Genomic DNA, 14,015 nt, shown 5'->3' with positions numbered 1-14,015 from the left:
AAATTGTAAATTACACCCCACACCCACACTACAAATACTCACAAATAAAAAGTGTATAAGAAAAGTGAATGTTCTAGGTTTTTATTCTTGATCCGCGTAGCCCTTGATTACCCGGTAGCTAGCCGACCCTGCGATACCAGCAAATGAGTCGGTTCTGCCGTAGAGCCCTCTTCAATCGTTAAGTTACATGATCTAGAAGAGAAGAACTCCGAAAAAATAGCAAAATAATACAACAAAAAATGAACAACAAATACTTTTTTATTTTGTCAGCATTGTAAGAATTAGAATGTGTGATGCTTTACTTTACTTAATCTCCTAAAATATCAATGTTCGCCCATATACGACGTTTGACAGCTATAGTCTCGATGTTAAAATGATCAGATTGAAAATGTGAAAACCGTACTATTACCCTATGAATAGGAAATTTCGCGCTTTGTTTACGAACGCCACCGCCACGAAATACAAAGGTTTTCTAGTGGTCAAGCCAACGTTCAAATGCTGGGCTCGAACTCGTCATACTTCAGCATTCCCCTTGACTAAAGCACTCTTCATTCTCAAACAACGTCATGCAACTATGAAGGTCAGATTACCGCATGTTAATTCTGTCAGGTTTCTGCTAAATTATGCAACTGCTATTAAGAGAAGCGTTACACAATATTTCTTTATTAATAACTTGCAAATGTCCTTCTATCTTCCCAATGGCTTTTACAATATGTCTCGTTTTAGAGTTCTTTGATTGCAACACAATTCTTCTCTGCCATATTCCGCTTTATCATTTTAACCCTTTCATGCCCAAATTTTTTCAAGTGCATGTAGGTTTTCAAAACTATTTTTCCTTGAAAACGATGGGGTCAAGCAACAAGCAAGCCTTTTTTCATAAAGTTAGGTGCTTTCCTCGCAGTGCTAGAAGCTGCACAATTTTTACCTTCCAATGCTCAATTCGCGATCTAAAGCTGGATGTAGACCGCAAGATGGCATGAAAGTGCAATGATGATGTTTTTATTTTCAACTGTCAAAACATATTGAAAATTAAATTTTGAAATTCAGAAAATTCAATCAAAATTATAATCAAATGTGGTTTCATCTAATGCAAAGAAAAATTAACGAAGAAAATAGGTTTCCTACGTTTGAAAAATATCTTGATGGTAAATTTCTTGATACACCACTAAGAATTCGTTCTTCCGGTTTCAGTTTATGCTAAAATGAAATTTAGAGATTGAAATCTCAATAAAAACACGATAGTGGACGAAAATCACTGGATTAAAGAGTGCAGGTATTGAAAGTCGAGGTTATCCACTGATAAATCCAATTTCTAAGTAAACATTTCCCGTATCTGAAACAACCGACCTAACCTCAACAATACAAAAATAATTCCGGATCTCAATAATTCGCAATAAAATATCGAGTTCGACTGAATGTTTTGGTGCCAAACGAAAGAACGAGTTTTTTCTTATCACCTGTAATTAATTTTTTGTGGAACTATGTATTGTTTATCTTAAAACAATTAAAATAGTACAACCGTCCTACATAATCAATGCAAGAAAATATTTTTATCATCATTTGACTGGTACCAATAATGAAATCTAGTTGGCGCGTCGACCGGATAAGTTTCACGTTTGAGAGCCAATACAATTCTCTTAAAATATTTACAATAATCCAATTGCGTGGAAAGCGTAGCCAAAGACAGTCTAAATTGATAGGTTTGATCAGTTTTTAATACTATTGCAACACAACGAAGATATATGAAAAAATAATTTTCAGTCGTTAACGTAAACTGTCTGGCAGCACTGCTTCATCGGAATCCAATCAGACTAATTGCAATAACTTCAATTCTAGAGCCGATCCTTGTAACTGTTAATACTCAAATGAAAGCCAATAGTCACATTTATGAGCCTTACTTATTTTTGTGAGAAAATCTTGCCTCAATCAAAAGTTATAGCTGCTTAAAAACGTTGTTGTCCACAAACAACATGGGCATATATGGGTTAAACGCTATTACGTTTAGGTTAGGGTGTTCGGGATTTTGTTTTGGAAATTCTGCGCACTTGCTAATAAATTTTCAAATCATCTCAGACCATTATGCGTGTATAATACCACCTGGTGGTAGAATCTATAACTATGTTTTATTTTGATGGTTCGTTGGCACACTTGGCTCAAATTTGAAAGTCTGGCTTGAAAAACCATGCTAATATACATCTATTTACACCTGTTCAGTGATGGAGGGCCCATAACTCAATAGTGCCCAGGGGCCCCGAATGGTCGTAAGACGGCCCTGCCCCACAGTGCACAAATGACTCTACGATCATGTTTCTGGCATTACCCACATCTAGTTTTATTTTTTGCGACTTCAGCTAAACAAGTTAAAATTTGCTGACTGTGCATACTCACATCCCAAATGAGATAATCAACTCGTTCTGGAAAATTGAATATAGGGGAACTGTGGGTAAGACGGACAGGTGGGGTAAGACGGACATATGGTTATTTTAGGGATATAACTTTAAAATTTTAATTGTATTGTATGTGTACTCTACCATTATGGGTAACATATGAAGCACTTAGTAGGCCTTGAATACAGCTAAACGTATACAATTTAAGCAAATATTGATACTCGGTAGTGCTGTTTTGTGCGGATGTAATTTTAAAGTTTCCGATTTTAAGTTTATCGATGAAAAAATCAATTCTTTCGCGGATTTTTTCCTTTATTTTAACTTTTAAGTGACATCTTCGTAGAAAATGACAGGTAAGTTTATTTATGCGTGAATAGGTACAAACGTTTAAAAAATATGTATACTGGTGGAGCAAGACGGACAGCCTTGATTAATTCTATTGATTCATCCTTATATGAATGTCTCGCCCCTAGAAACGAAATACTAGCAGTCAAACGTGGAGAGCCATCCAGTTAGCTGAAGTCTCACATGCAGTAGACTGCGGGATGTACGTTAATGTGACCGAGGATCGATACGGGATTCCTAGAACTTGGAAATGGTAGACGATTTTGTGCAAGTCTCATACTCTAGTTGTGTGTGATCGAGGAACTGATGTTACCAATTACGCATATAATATATAACTTTCCAATTTTGTATAATTGATTGTGATTTATCATTGGAACTGATTGTGTAGCTCTCTTTATGACAACGGCAAAAACGATATTAGAAAATACATCATTTGGTAAAACACTAAATCGAACCCTAAAACGTCATTTTTCACCTCGAATTGAACATATATATTAAGAAGAACCACAATCTATTCAAAACATCCCACAGTGGATCCACTCCATACAAAAGCTGGACAAAACCTCAAAAGTAGTTTAAAATGTCTGAAAATATCATCGTAAGTGAACAGAAACATTTTGATTTCCTAGGGTAGTCCTTAGTAACGAGTTGGCTAGGGTGGTCCAATTTACTGAAATCTGGTGAATAAAAAATGATGAAATTTTATACATTTGTTTGTAGATCTTCAGTCCAATCTGAATACCATCGTTGAAAAAATCATTCCTTTATAAGAGAGATAAGAGATAATCCTCATGTACTAATTTGTGAACGTATGCGTTTAGATTAGTTATGAAAAATAGCATATCTAAAGGTGTTTGATAGAATGCCTTAAATTTTTGTTTTTTAGTTTATTTAATTATAGTTATCGTCAAAGCTATTAAAAGATGATTGGCTCATTTGATTTTGATGAAGATTTCAAATCATGCCCTACTATGCTCGATTCACAGTTGATCATACGATGCATGCTGCTTTTCCGTTGATTTTCAATTCCAATGATGATATGAATCTCTCTCCTTGTGGGTACTGACTTGGTTTTTCGTACGAAAATATCCTGAGCATACTTTGCACTGTATGTGTATGCTTTAAAATAGAGACGTGAGCATTTTTGCATAAAGCTCTCGTCAATTTGGAAGTGAATTATTGAGGGAGATTTTTAATTTGATTGTTGATTGTGATAGATTCAATAGGAAGTTTGCACTTGAAAATAAATGTTACATTACATTAATTACAAAGAACACTTCCCACACTCACGTGTTTACCTTACATCGGTCACCAGTAAAGCTAACGACCAATGCCTAACAAAGCGATAGGATTCATGGAAAGATATAATAATAGTTGCAATTAGTTTGCCTCGTTGGCTTCTATATATTTGAATTTTTCTATACTGCAGATGACTGTGAAAATGTAGAAACACGAGTCATAGTTGCAAGACGGTTAAGGCATACTTATATTTGTATCAAGGAAATCGCCCCAAACCCTGAATTTACAAGCAGCATTCAGAAAAAGAAATCCACCGGTGAATAATAATGCAAAACTTCATGAAATTAAAAAATACCATGCGTCTCCACGAAAAAACTAATTTTACAAATGTTCAAATATCAACCTTTGGCACAAAACGGCGCAAGATGGCACTATGATTTTTGAAAACTAGATAAAATTCTACGTCAGTTGTACTAGATGAGATCCTTCAACACGCTTTTACCGATAAAAAGATGACACTCTGAATGTAAATAAGTCCGCGTTAAACAATTTAGTTATATTGATTTTATTGGTAACTTTTTAAATACGCATTATTTCTCAAATCGAAATACACCATTGAATTTCTGAGATGATTTTCTATTAGAAACACCTACACGTGTTGTTAAATTATCATTGTAGTGCATATTAAAGCGAGATGAATTAGAATGAACAAAAACTTTTTGTCACTTGGATTAATGCAGATTTTCAAGACCTTGTACGATTCAAAAAATGTAGCACTTATATTTTTCAATAGATTGACTCGAAAATTTTGCGAATACAGCTTTAGGTAATGTACATTTAGGAAAAAATATAAAAGGTATGAAAATCGACAATAATTTTTGAAGGTTTTGACCAGCCCGGCCCCACTGTGCATCCGCTAGAAACAGTAAATTTTAATATTTTGCATTGTGATCATCCTTTCTGCAACATGTCCGTCTTACCCCCACCATATGTCCGATTCACCCGCAGTCTGGAAAAAGTGCAGATATTTCTTCGTTTTCCAGTTCTTTAAAAACTGATACAAAATGATTTTTGTAACATAATCCCCCTGGGCTCATATGGAGCTACAACATAGAGTATTAGACGTTGACAAAAACATGCTCTTACTATATTATATTTAAGTATAACCTTAATATGTCCGTCTTACCCCCGGTTCCCCTTCACACCTAGCACAGGAACCAAAATAAACCGCACACACTCGAGACTACCAATCGATGGTGTTTGTATCGCGGACCTCTCCAGTCGAGCTGTCGCTATCAGCTCAGTATGCGTACAAGTCTTCCAACAACCGTGCATATGGCGAATGGGGGTTCCCAGAGCCAGTACCGTATCAGTAAGTAATTCAACTGACTGCTGCATGGTTGCTCCCGGTCCGGCAAAACTTAGTTTTCAAACGAAATAAAATGGCTGCCAGTGTCTTTTCCCGGCTGGATCCGTTCGACTGCCGGAACGGTGATTTCGACTATTACCTCGAACAGTTTGATCACTTTTTGGTGCTAAACTCGATCGATGATGAAACCAAAAAGATTCCACTGTTCATCTCCAGTATTGGGCAGGATGCCTACAAAATCCTGAAAGAGAGCTGCGCCCCGGCAGATCCAAAGGAAAAATCTTTCGATGAGCTGAAAACATTGCTGCTACAGTATTTCGCACGTCGGCAGTTCTATGGCAGAAACCAGAGACAAGGCGAGCAGCTGGGAGCGTTCATCAGCGACGTGAAGAAACTTTCGCTCAAGTGTAACTTTGGACCATTCGCAAAGGAAGCTTTGCGCGATCGAATCGCGTGTGGAAAGGTACCGGACGATAACGGCGATAAGAAAGCGCCAGTTGTTCCAGCTGGTCCTTCGCGAGGAGCTGCCACGGTGCAAAACAAACCGGTAACGGTGGCTGCAGCAGGGCCGCATCCGAAACAAACCAACAAAACTGCAGCAGTCAGCAAAGCGAAGGAAGTTGCATTACCCACCAAGGTAACAACCAAGGGAGGAACCAAGTCGGGGGAACATGGCGAACATAAGTGTAAAATCTGCGGTCATCCTCACAAGGAAAACGAATGCCCACATAAGGATAGTTCTTGCTTCCTGTGCCGTAAGAAGGGTCACATAGCGTCCGTATGCCGCGAGAAGAATAAGCAGGCGGGGCAGCAACCGGTGCAAGTCCATGTTCACGTGCAGCAGAATACGGCAATGAAAAATTGAGTTTAACCCTGGCTGATTACCGGTGGCGTGAAGTGTTGCAAGAAGTGATTTTGAAGCGAGCTTCAGTGCTAAAACGTGATTCGTGATAACTTTTTACTGTATCAACTGTTGAGTCACTCTGAGGTACTCAAACGCTGCAGTTTATTACCTTTGAGGAACATTTCACTGTGTGAGAGATATGCAGCTTATTTTGATTGTTTCGTAGAAAATATCGAAAGCGTCGAAAGGTTCCAATTTCATGACGAGTACTTTTCGGTGCTTGTGTACTAGTTATGTTAAGTCCAGAAGTCCAGTTCATTAGAATTCAAAGTTTATTTTTTAGTTTTGACTCAAATTATTCAATTTTTTAAAAAGATTGTTTGAAAATTGCTGCTATACATAAAACAAAGTTTTTTTTTGTTATATTAGGCCTTAAATAAAGAATAAAACTTTTATTTTAATAATTACATCGATCGAGTTCCACTGTCTACATGTGAGGAATTCCACGAAGATCCATCCGAAAATATTTAAAATCGTGATCGACCATCTTAGATTCGTATGAAACTTTACACGTTTCACTGGCATGGAACACTAACAATTTTCCACAATCAGTAAGATTATTTTGACTAAGGAGTAATTTTTTAAAAGGGCGTAAACATTTCTACGTGCATTATTTTACAATTTTTTTTGTTCGATTATTGTATTTTATACAACAGAACTTTCTGAGAACGAGTTTCAGGGAATAAATGTTTATGCACGAAAAAATATACACTGAAAAAAATGTATCGTTTTTCACAAAAACAAAAATTTGTGTTAAAAATTTAAATTGCATGAAAACCCATTTTTTCTAATTTTTTTAAATTTTATCAAAAAAAACCTAAAGAAAAAAGAAACATTTTGAATGTAATTGTATGGTGGATAACTTATCGGTAAAAATGTTTTTCTAACAATAACTTTATACATGTTTTTTAAATTTCATGCTAATTGGCATACAAAACTGTAATTTTATTACAGAATATAATTCTAAGCGTCATTTTAAATCGAAATGCATTTAACAAAAATCTTCCAAAATGCGATAGTTTCCGAGATATTTGGAATTTTGTTCCAAAAAAAAGTTAATTCGTGTGATTATGCCCTTTTTAAAAGTTATTCGCTTTACTCCATTATAAAATGTCAAAAATCAAATGTTTATCATTTTAAAGACGTAAAAGAAACTTTTTCAGAGTATTTGGATCATTCGGGTGTATTAAAAAAAAGGGTGTATTCAAAAAAAAAGGTTTGCTAACAACAACTTTTGACATATTTTTATAATTCATACTGTATTTGCAGTACAATTTTCTTTCTGAATATGTTGCTAAAAGCTATTTTAAATCAAAATGCTCCCAACAAAAATTTTCTGCAATGTTGTAGTTCTCGAGATATTTTAAATTTTGTTTCAGCAAAAAAATTCTTTTGTTTTATTACGACCTTTTCGGAAGGTATTCGCATTTCTCCATCAACAACAATAAGTTTTTCAGAAGGCTTATAACATTTCCAGTAACTTTGACATCAAGGTGATATTGTAACCCATTTGAAAGCTATACGAAATCAATCGAAAAACTATTCAACCATAGGGACGATCCATAAATGACGTAGCATTTTTTAGTGATTTTTAACACCCCCCTCCCCCATCGTAGCATTTCGTCACAAACCTCTAAATACCCCCCTGGTAATTACGTAGCTTGACGGTAATTCTCCCCCCTTGTCCCCGCAAAATTAAAAAAAAATAAAAAGCTATGTTAGATATTCCCCTTTAAAAAAGCTACGTAGCATGACATGACCCCCTACCCCCCCGTCGTCACACATCATCACAAAATACAAAACTCCCCCCTCCCCCATATAATGCTAGGTCATTTATGGATGACCCCATAGGGTCTTATGATTAAACTAAATAGTTTGATCATATTTTGCTTATTTTCATGTAACTTTCAAATGGGTCATAATATCGTCTTGATATCAAAAGAGAAGTTACAGCAAATGTTATAGGACTTTTGAAAAACCTATTGTTGTTGGTGAAATGCGAATAACTTCTGAAAAGGTCGTATTAAAACAAAACAATTGTGGTGTTAAAACAAAATTTAAAATATCTCGTGAAAATTTTTGTTATGAGCATTTTGATTTAAAATAGCGTTTAGAATCATAAAAAATGGCATTTTTGACTGCTAATAGTATGAATTATAAATATATGTCAAAAGTTGTTGTTAAGAAAATTTTTTTACTGAAAGTTTCTCCATGACCCAAATATACTGAAAAAGTTTCTTTTACATTTTTAAAAAGTAAACATTTGATTTTTACATTTTATGATGGGGTAACGCGAGTAACTTTCAAAAAGGGCATAATCACACGAATTAACTGTTTTTGTTGGAACAAAATACCAAATATCTAAAAAACTATCGCATTTTGGAAATTTTTGGTTCAATGCATTTCGATTTAAAATAGAATTATATTCTGTAATAAAATTACAGTTTTGTATGTCATGAAATTTAAAAACATGTATAAAGTTATTGTTAGAAAAACTTTTTTACCGATAAGTTCTCCATCATACAATCACATTCAAAATGTTTCTTTTCTCTTTAGCTTTTCGTTGAAAAAATATAAAAAATTAGAAAAAATGGGGTTTTGCAACTTAGATTTTTAACACAAATTTTTATTTTATTGAAAAATAGCACAACATTTTTTTCCAGTGTATATTTTTTCGTACCCAAATATTTATTCCCTGAAACTCGTTCTCAGAAAGTTATGCTGTATAAAATAGAGTAATTGAACAAAAATGCAAAATTAATGCACGTAGAAACGTTTACGCTCTTTTGAAAAATTGCTCTTGTATCAAAATATTGCAATTGTCATAGAAAATCATGGAGATTCATAAGCCGAACACAACTTCAAAGTTTCGTTTGAATCGACCGGTGTCTCATGGAATTTATTGTAATGTAACGTATTTTATTCGCTAGTTGGAACGACTTTCAAGGGCCAAAAACTCTCCAAAGAAGACATCAGCAGTGTAAATGCATCTGTTCACATCTCTAACTGTTGTCAGCTTGATTTTCAAAGTAAATTTAAAATGAGATTTTGACATTCAGATGCTTTTTAGTTGGACAATGGTGTAACTAGCAGAGGTCCAACTAAAAGCGGTCCATGCTGTCCGTTTCTTTTTCGAGTTGGGGAAATCTCTTAAAAAGTTACTAACCATATGTGATGGGTTGAGAATCGAACCCAGGTAAGCTGCGTACAAGGCAAACGATTTACGAAATACGCTCTGCCCGCCTCCTTTTTAGTCTACTTATTCTTTGTTCTTATTTTATTTATTTTATTCATTTCACTCATGTTATTCATTATGTAGTTATTTGATTTATTTCGTCCAATTTATTCAGTTTATTATTGCATACGCTTTATTCATCATATTCTTTTAGTATTTTTTATTCATTTTAAAATGAATTATTTTCTTTATCTTTTGGCTACACCACTAGGTTAGATTCTCCCGGTTTGTCGAAGACCTAGCCGGGTTTTCCCCTGGTGTACAGACCGCTGTTCCCTTTCTCTTTTGAATTGCAGCCCTTTCGTAAATTGCCACTGGGTTTGCCTAATCCAGTCCACAGTGGACCGGTATGTAAATTTAGCAGGAATTTTAACTTTTTGCTAAAACTAAATAACTTATCATTACAATATGTTTAGGAAAGTTGTTGTGCTTTGCCCTTCTTTTCGTTTAAACGTTTAAACAAGGGCGCTAAGGTGGTTCTAATTTAAGTACGAGATAAAATTGAACCATTTTACGGCTCGAGATAGAGATTGATTTCTTCATCGTAGTTGTAGAACAACACGTTTTAGAAAAAAAAATTGTTCACGCAAGTTCTATCTTTTATACTTTTAATGGCACGATAAATCCAAATGTAAGCTTTAGGATGTTCCTTAAAGACGGTTTGATTTCTATAACTTGCGTAGTTTTTATTTTTGCTAAAGTATCCTTTAGACAATTTGAAGATTAATTTAGGGTGCATAATTTGTTTTTATGCACCAACTACTAAACTTTTTTCGTTTCAAAGTTATGAGAATTTTGACATAAAAAATAAAACTTTTCCAAATAGCATTACTTTCGGTTACGGTACTTAACCGTTGCTTTCATATGAATTATCTTGCTTTATAGTATAGATCACCAAAAAACGGCAAATACGATATTTTTGTATATCTTGCAATATATACTCAAAAAATAATTTATTTTTAGTAAAAATAATATGTAACTTTTCAACGAAAGAAGCTAGAGGTTCAGTAAACTGTCATCCTTCAAATATCTGAAAGTATTTCTAGAGTGATCTTAATGAAAAGTCAAATCTGTAAAAGTTATATAAATGAAACCATTTTTTAAGAACCATTCTTATTTTTTTCGGTAAATTTCTTGTGAAATGAAAAGCACAAAACATAGAATTCTAGTGTCTTCGACAAAGTTTTATAAAATTTAATTTTCTTCGATTTTCTGGAAGACAGCGAAACTCTTTCTCGAACCATTAAAAAGTTAATTTTCTATTTTTATTAAATTTAGAACCACCCACTATTTAAATGATAGAAAAGTCTTGAAAAGTGCAAAATTTTATCATGAAAACGTAGCGATATTTTTTATATCGTCCACCGCGAAAGTGATTTAAACTTACTACCAAGGGTCAATTAATGAAAAATGAAATTTGTTTATATAACTATATATAAGTTTTCGTTTTTTGCTAACATATAATTTAGATTTATTTCAGAGTTTGAGAAGACAAACATTTTCTTCTAAAACATCAAAACTCTAGCTTGTTTTATTCAAAAGAAATAAGTAGAGTAGAATGGGGCCAAACAGGTATAATAGGTATAGGGGGTTATTTTTGGTATGTTATTGCAGAGGTCGTCCGTGTTGCGTGAAATAGATACACGGTAAAGAACATCGTTGATGACTGTCTTTTCGATTGTTACCGTGGATCGCCTGTATTAGTTACATTGTCTGTCGTCCTCAGTACTGTACATTTAATCAATGTAAAAAATGTCCAAAGAGTGTTTTCTTACGTTAAAATTAATGCTGAAAACGAGTTTTGTGTTGGTTTTTCAATATTTTAGTTTTTGAAATAAACAATACGGATATCAACATGAAACATTCGCTTGGGGGCATTATAGGTCACTACTATACTGCCGCTAGAAGCATAATTGTCCCATGTGTATAGGGATTCCCATAGCACATGGGACGATTATGCCTCTAGCGGCAGTATAATGTAAATTTGAATAATTTCGGCAAAACGCCTAAACGAAGTGAAGAGGACATAAAAACGCAATTGCATCCGTTCAAGATGGCACCAGTATTCGATCAGTCTCTAAACAATTCAAGATTCCATTCGAAACATCACATGCTCGTGTTAAAGGAAAGTGCTCATCAATGAAAGCGCGTCAAGTATTTCACGTGAGTTAACAATATAAAAATTTGAGGTGTTGTTAAAGTAGGTAAACGAAATAAAACATAATCGAAAAAGAGAAGGAAAAGGAATAAAAAATGATCCGAAGCGCAAAAATGATCGTCGCTTATCTAACCAACTACGTGAGCCGTAATGCACAACTTCAATTCCACACTCTGGCCACGACGAGAACATCGAAGAAGTCATTCGCAAGTACAAAGCCAGACGCAACTGCTGAAAAAAAACATGTTTTTATAACATTTCCTTCCGGCGATTTTTCACATCAATATCCACTTCCTCATTTTCTTACCTGAATGACGTCAATGTATTGCATTTATTATTCGTGTTATTAATTTTTAAACAACCTGTAGTATTCATACTCTTCAGAAAACAGATTTTATAAACATTGAAATTAAGCACCTCTGCCTTATTGGATTTAGCTCAAAATATATTTAGCCAGGCATAAAATCCTTATTGCCAAAACGTTTTAAGTTATTCCGCAAAATGGGTCTGTGCCAATTTGTTGAACGTTATCAGCACTGAATGTCTGACATGGTAGGACTCGATGAAGGTGATTTTCGTGAAGTTAAACTTCAGTTTCACGAGCAGATGTTCCCAAATACGAATGTTTGATTTTATGCTGGAAGACCGGAGGTCAATAGCAACCGTATTTGGTTGGAGCACAACTTATTGCTTCTGCGACTCATTCATCTCGATAAATTTGATCATTTAATGAAGAATAAAATTCCTCTTTTATTCCATGAATCAATAGTGATCAGCATTTTCTTCGTAAATGTTAACACGCCTTTGTTTGACACTATCGGTCTTATCTGACAATGGTTTTAGCTTGAGTGCATATAAGGGAGTGGCGACACTGTCAAAATTAGAACAATGATTATTTGTCAGTGCCATTCCAAACGAGTCAAATCCATGTATTTTGGGAGGTCGTTTGTTCGTTTAGAATATCACTGACAGATAATCATGACAGTTGTGTTCACTCTCCTTACATACACTCTGGTTTTAGCCACACGAGCTGTCTTTGACAGTTAACTCAGCAAATAGATAGGGGTCAAGGTGGTAGAATGTAATCTAATTTGATAAAAAAAGTTATTTTCATCATTTTACGTACCCAATCTTTAATGTCAGCTGGATCGGGAAATATCAAAACTTGCATATGATTTAATGACCCAATCACAACGGTAAGAATTAAAGAAACAGTTTCTTTTGTTCTTCAGATAAGGCACACAATATAAACATTATTGGTTTTGTCGTTCGCTTCGCGCAGGCTCGAGCAGAAGCAAAAAACATATTGAATATTATGGGTGTTGGCTTTGGTTGTAATTTTCTACAACATTTTCTCATCGATTTGTTCAAACCAAACGCGATATCTATTGTCTATTAACAAATTTGATAGACACTTAAATAATGAAAGTGTATTGATAGTGGATGTCCTTACGAGTACACTCATATTATTTTTAAATCTTAATTATTCTTTTCTGACTTTTAAATTAAAAAAAATCGATTAAAATTCAGCCAACAAACTGACAGTTGTCCTACTAAATGACTTAACTGCAAAGATCCTTATTGTTAACCGGGACAGCACCCCACACAGCATGATCTGATACTTTTGCAATCCGCTAGCAGCTTGTTGCAATACCAAGTTTCATATGGTAGATCTGAAGAGGCAACCTATAGAGTCGTGCAAGTTGCATGGGTTTGGATGTGTTATTGTCCTAAAAAGAAACAAAATTTAAAAGGTTTTTTTTTAATAGTTTCGGGCTTAGGAATAGAAAAGGATTGAGTTATTAATTCACAGTACTAATCTGCACCAGAAAATGCCGTAACCCGCACACCCCTAAAGATCCCTATTCAAAGGCTTTCCTAGAATGCAGTCAATGGTACCAGTCCTCTGTACGGGACTCTATATTGTATACAGATTCTAGAATTTATGTGCAACTCGGGATTGAAACAGTGAAAAAATCCCCTTAGTGACTGTACATTAGGGTGTCCCAAAATGGCATCATGTTAAATAAGTCATCGCGCTCACTTTTTAAATGAAAGGTTAGGGTATTAGGACCACTTTCTTCTTCGGAGTGAATTTGCTAAAACGCTCCCTAGTGGTAACGAACTTAGATTTTTTGAAAAACGGGTCGATTTTGGGTAAAATTTCAAATTCAACCCTGTTGAAGTGCTCCTGAACTGTTTTAGATTTTTTTTCAGTATTTTTTTATTTTTCTTGAAATCCAAGAAGAGAAGTGAGTTTTAACTCGCTGTAAGTTTCTGTTTCGTATAAAGCCAAGAAATAAGTTTTCTTGTCAGCTTCGGGCACCTTATTACATTTAAATACCCATTCGATTTGCTCGACATATTGAGCAAACGAT

The 14,015-nt window shown here is 34.6% G+C and overlaps 2 protein-coding genes across 2 annotated transcripts in view; both read left to right on the top strand.

Annotated features, from left to right (window-relative positions):
* LOC131690283 (four and a half LIM domains protein 2) overlaps positions 1-14,015 on the top strand; it is a 605,833-nt gene that overhangs the window by 143,616 nt on the left and 448,202 nt on the right. The window lies entirely within an intron of this gene.
* Positions 5,277-6,651, top strand: LOC131690285 (uncharacterized). The gene has a single exon (XM_058975944.1). The coding sequence runs from the start codon at positions 5,414-5,416 to the stop codon at positions 6,203-6,205; it is 792 nt and encodes a 263-aa protein (XP_058831927.1). The 5' UTR covers positions 5,277-5,413; the 3' UTR covers positions 6,206-6,651.

Source organism: Topomyia yanbarensis, chromosome 3 (genome assembly GCF_030247195.1).
Source record: "Topomyia yanbarensis strain Yona2022 chromosome 3, ASM3024719v1, whole genome shotgun sequence".
NCBI classification, from domain to species: Eukaryota; Metazoa; Arthropoda; class Insecta; order Diptera; family Culicidae; genus Topomyia; species Topomyia yanbarensis.
The sequence above is the reverse complement of the archived record's forward strand: the minus strand, read 5'-3'. Positions and strand labels throughout refer to the sequence as shown.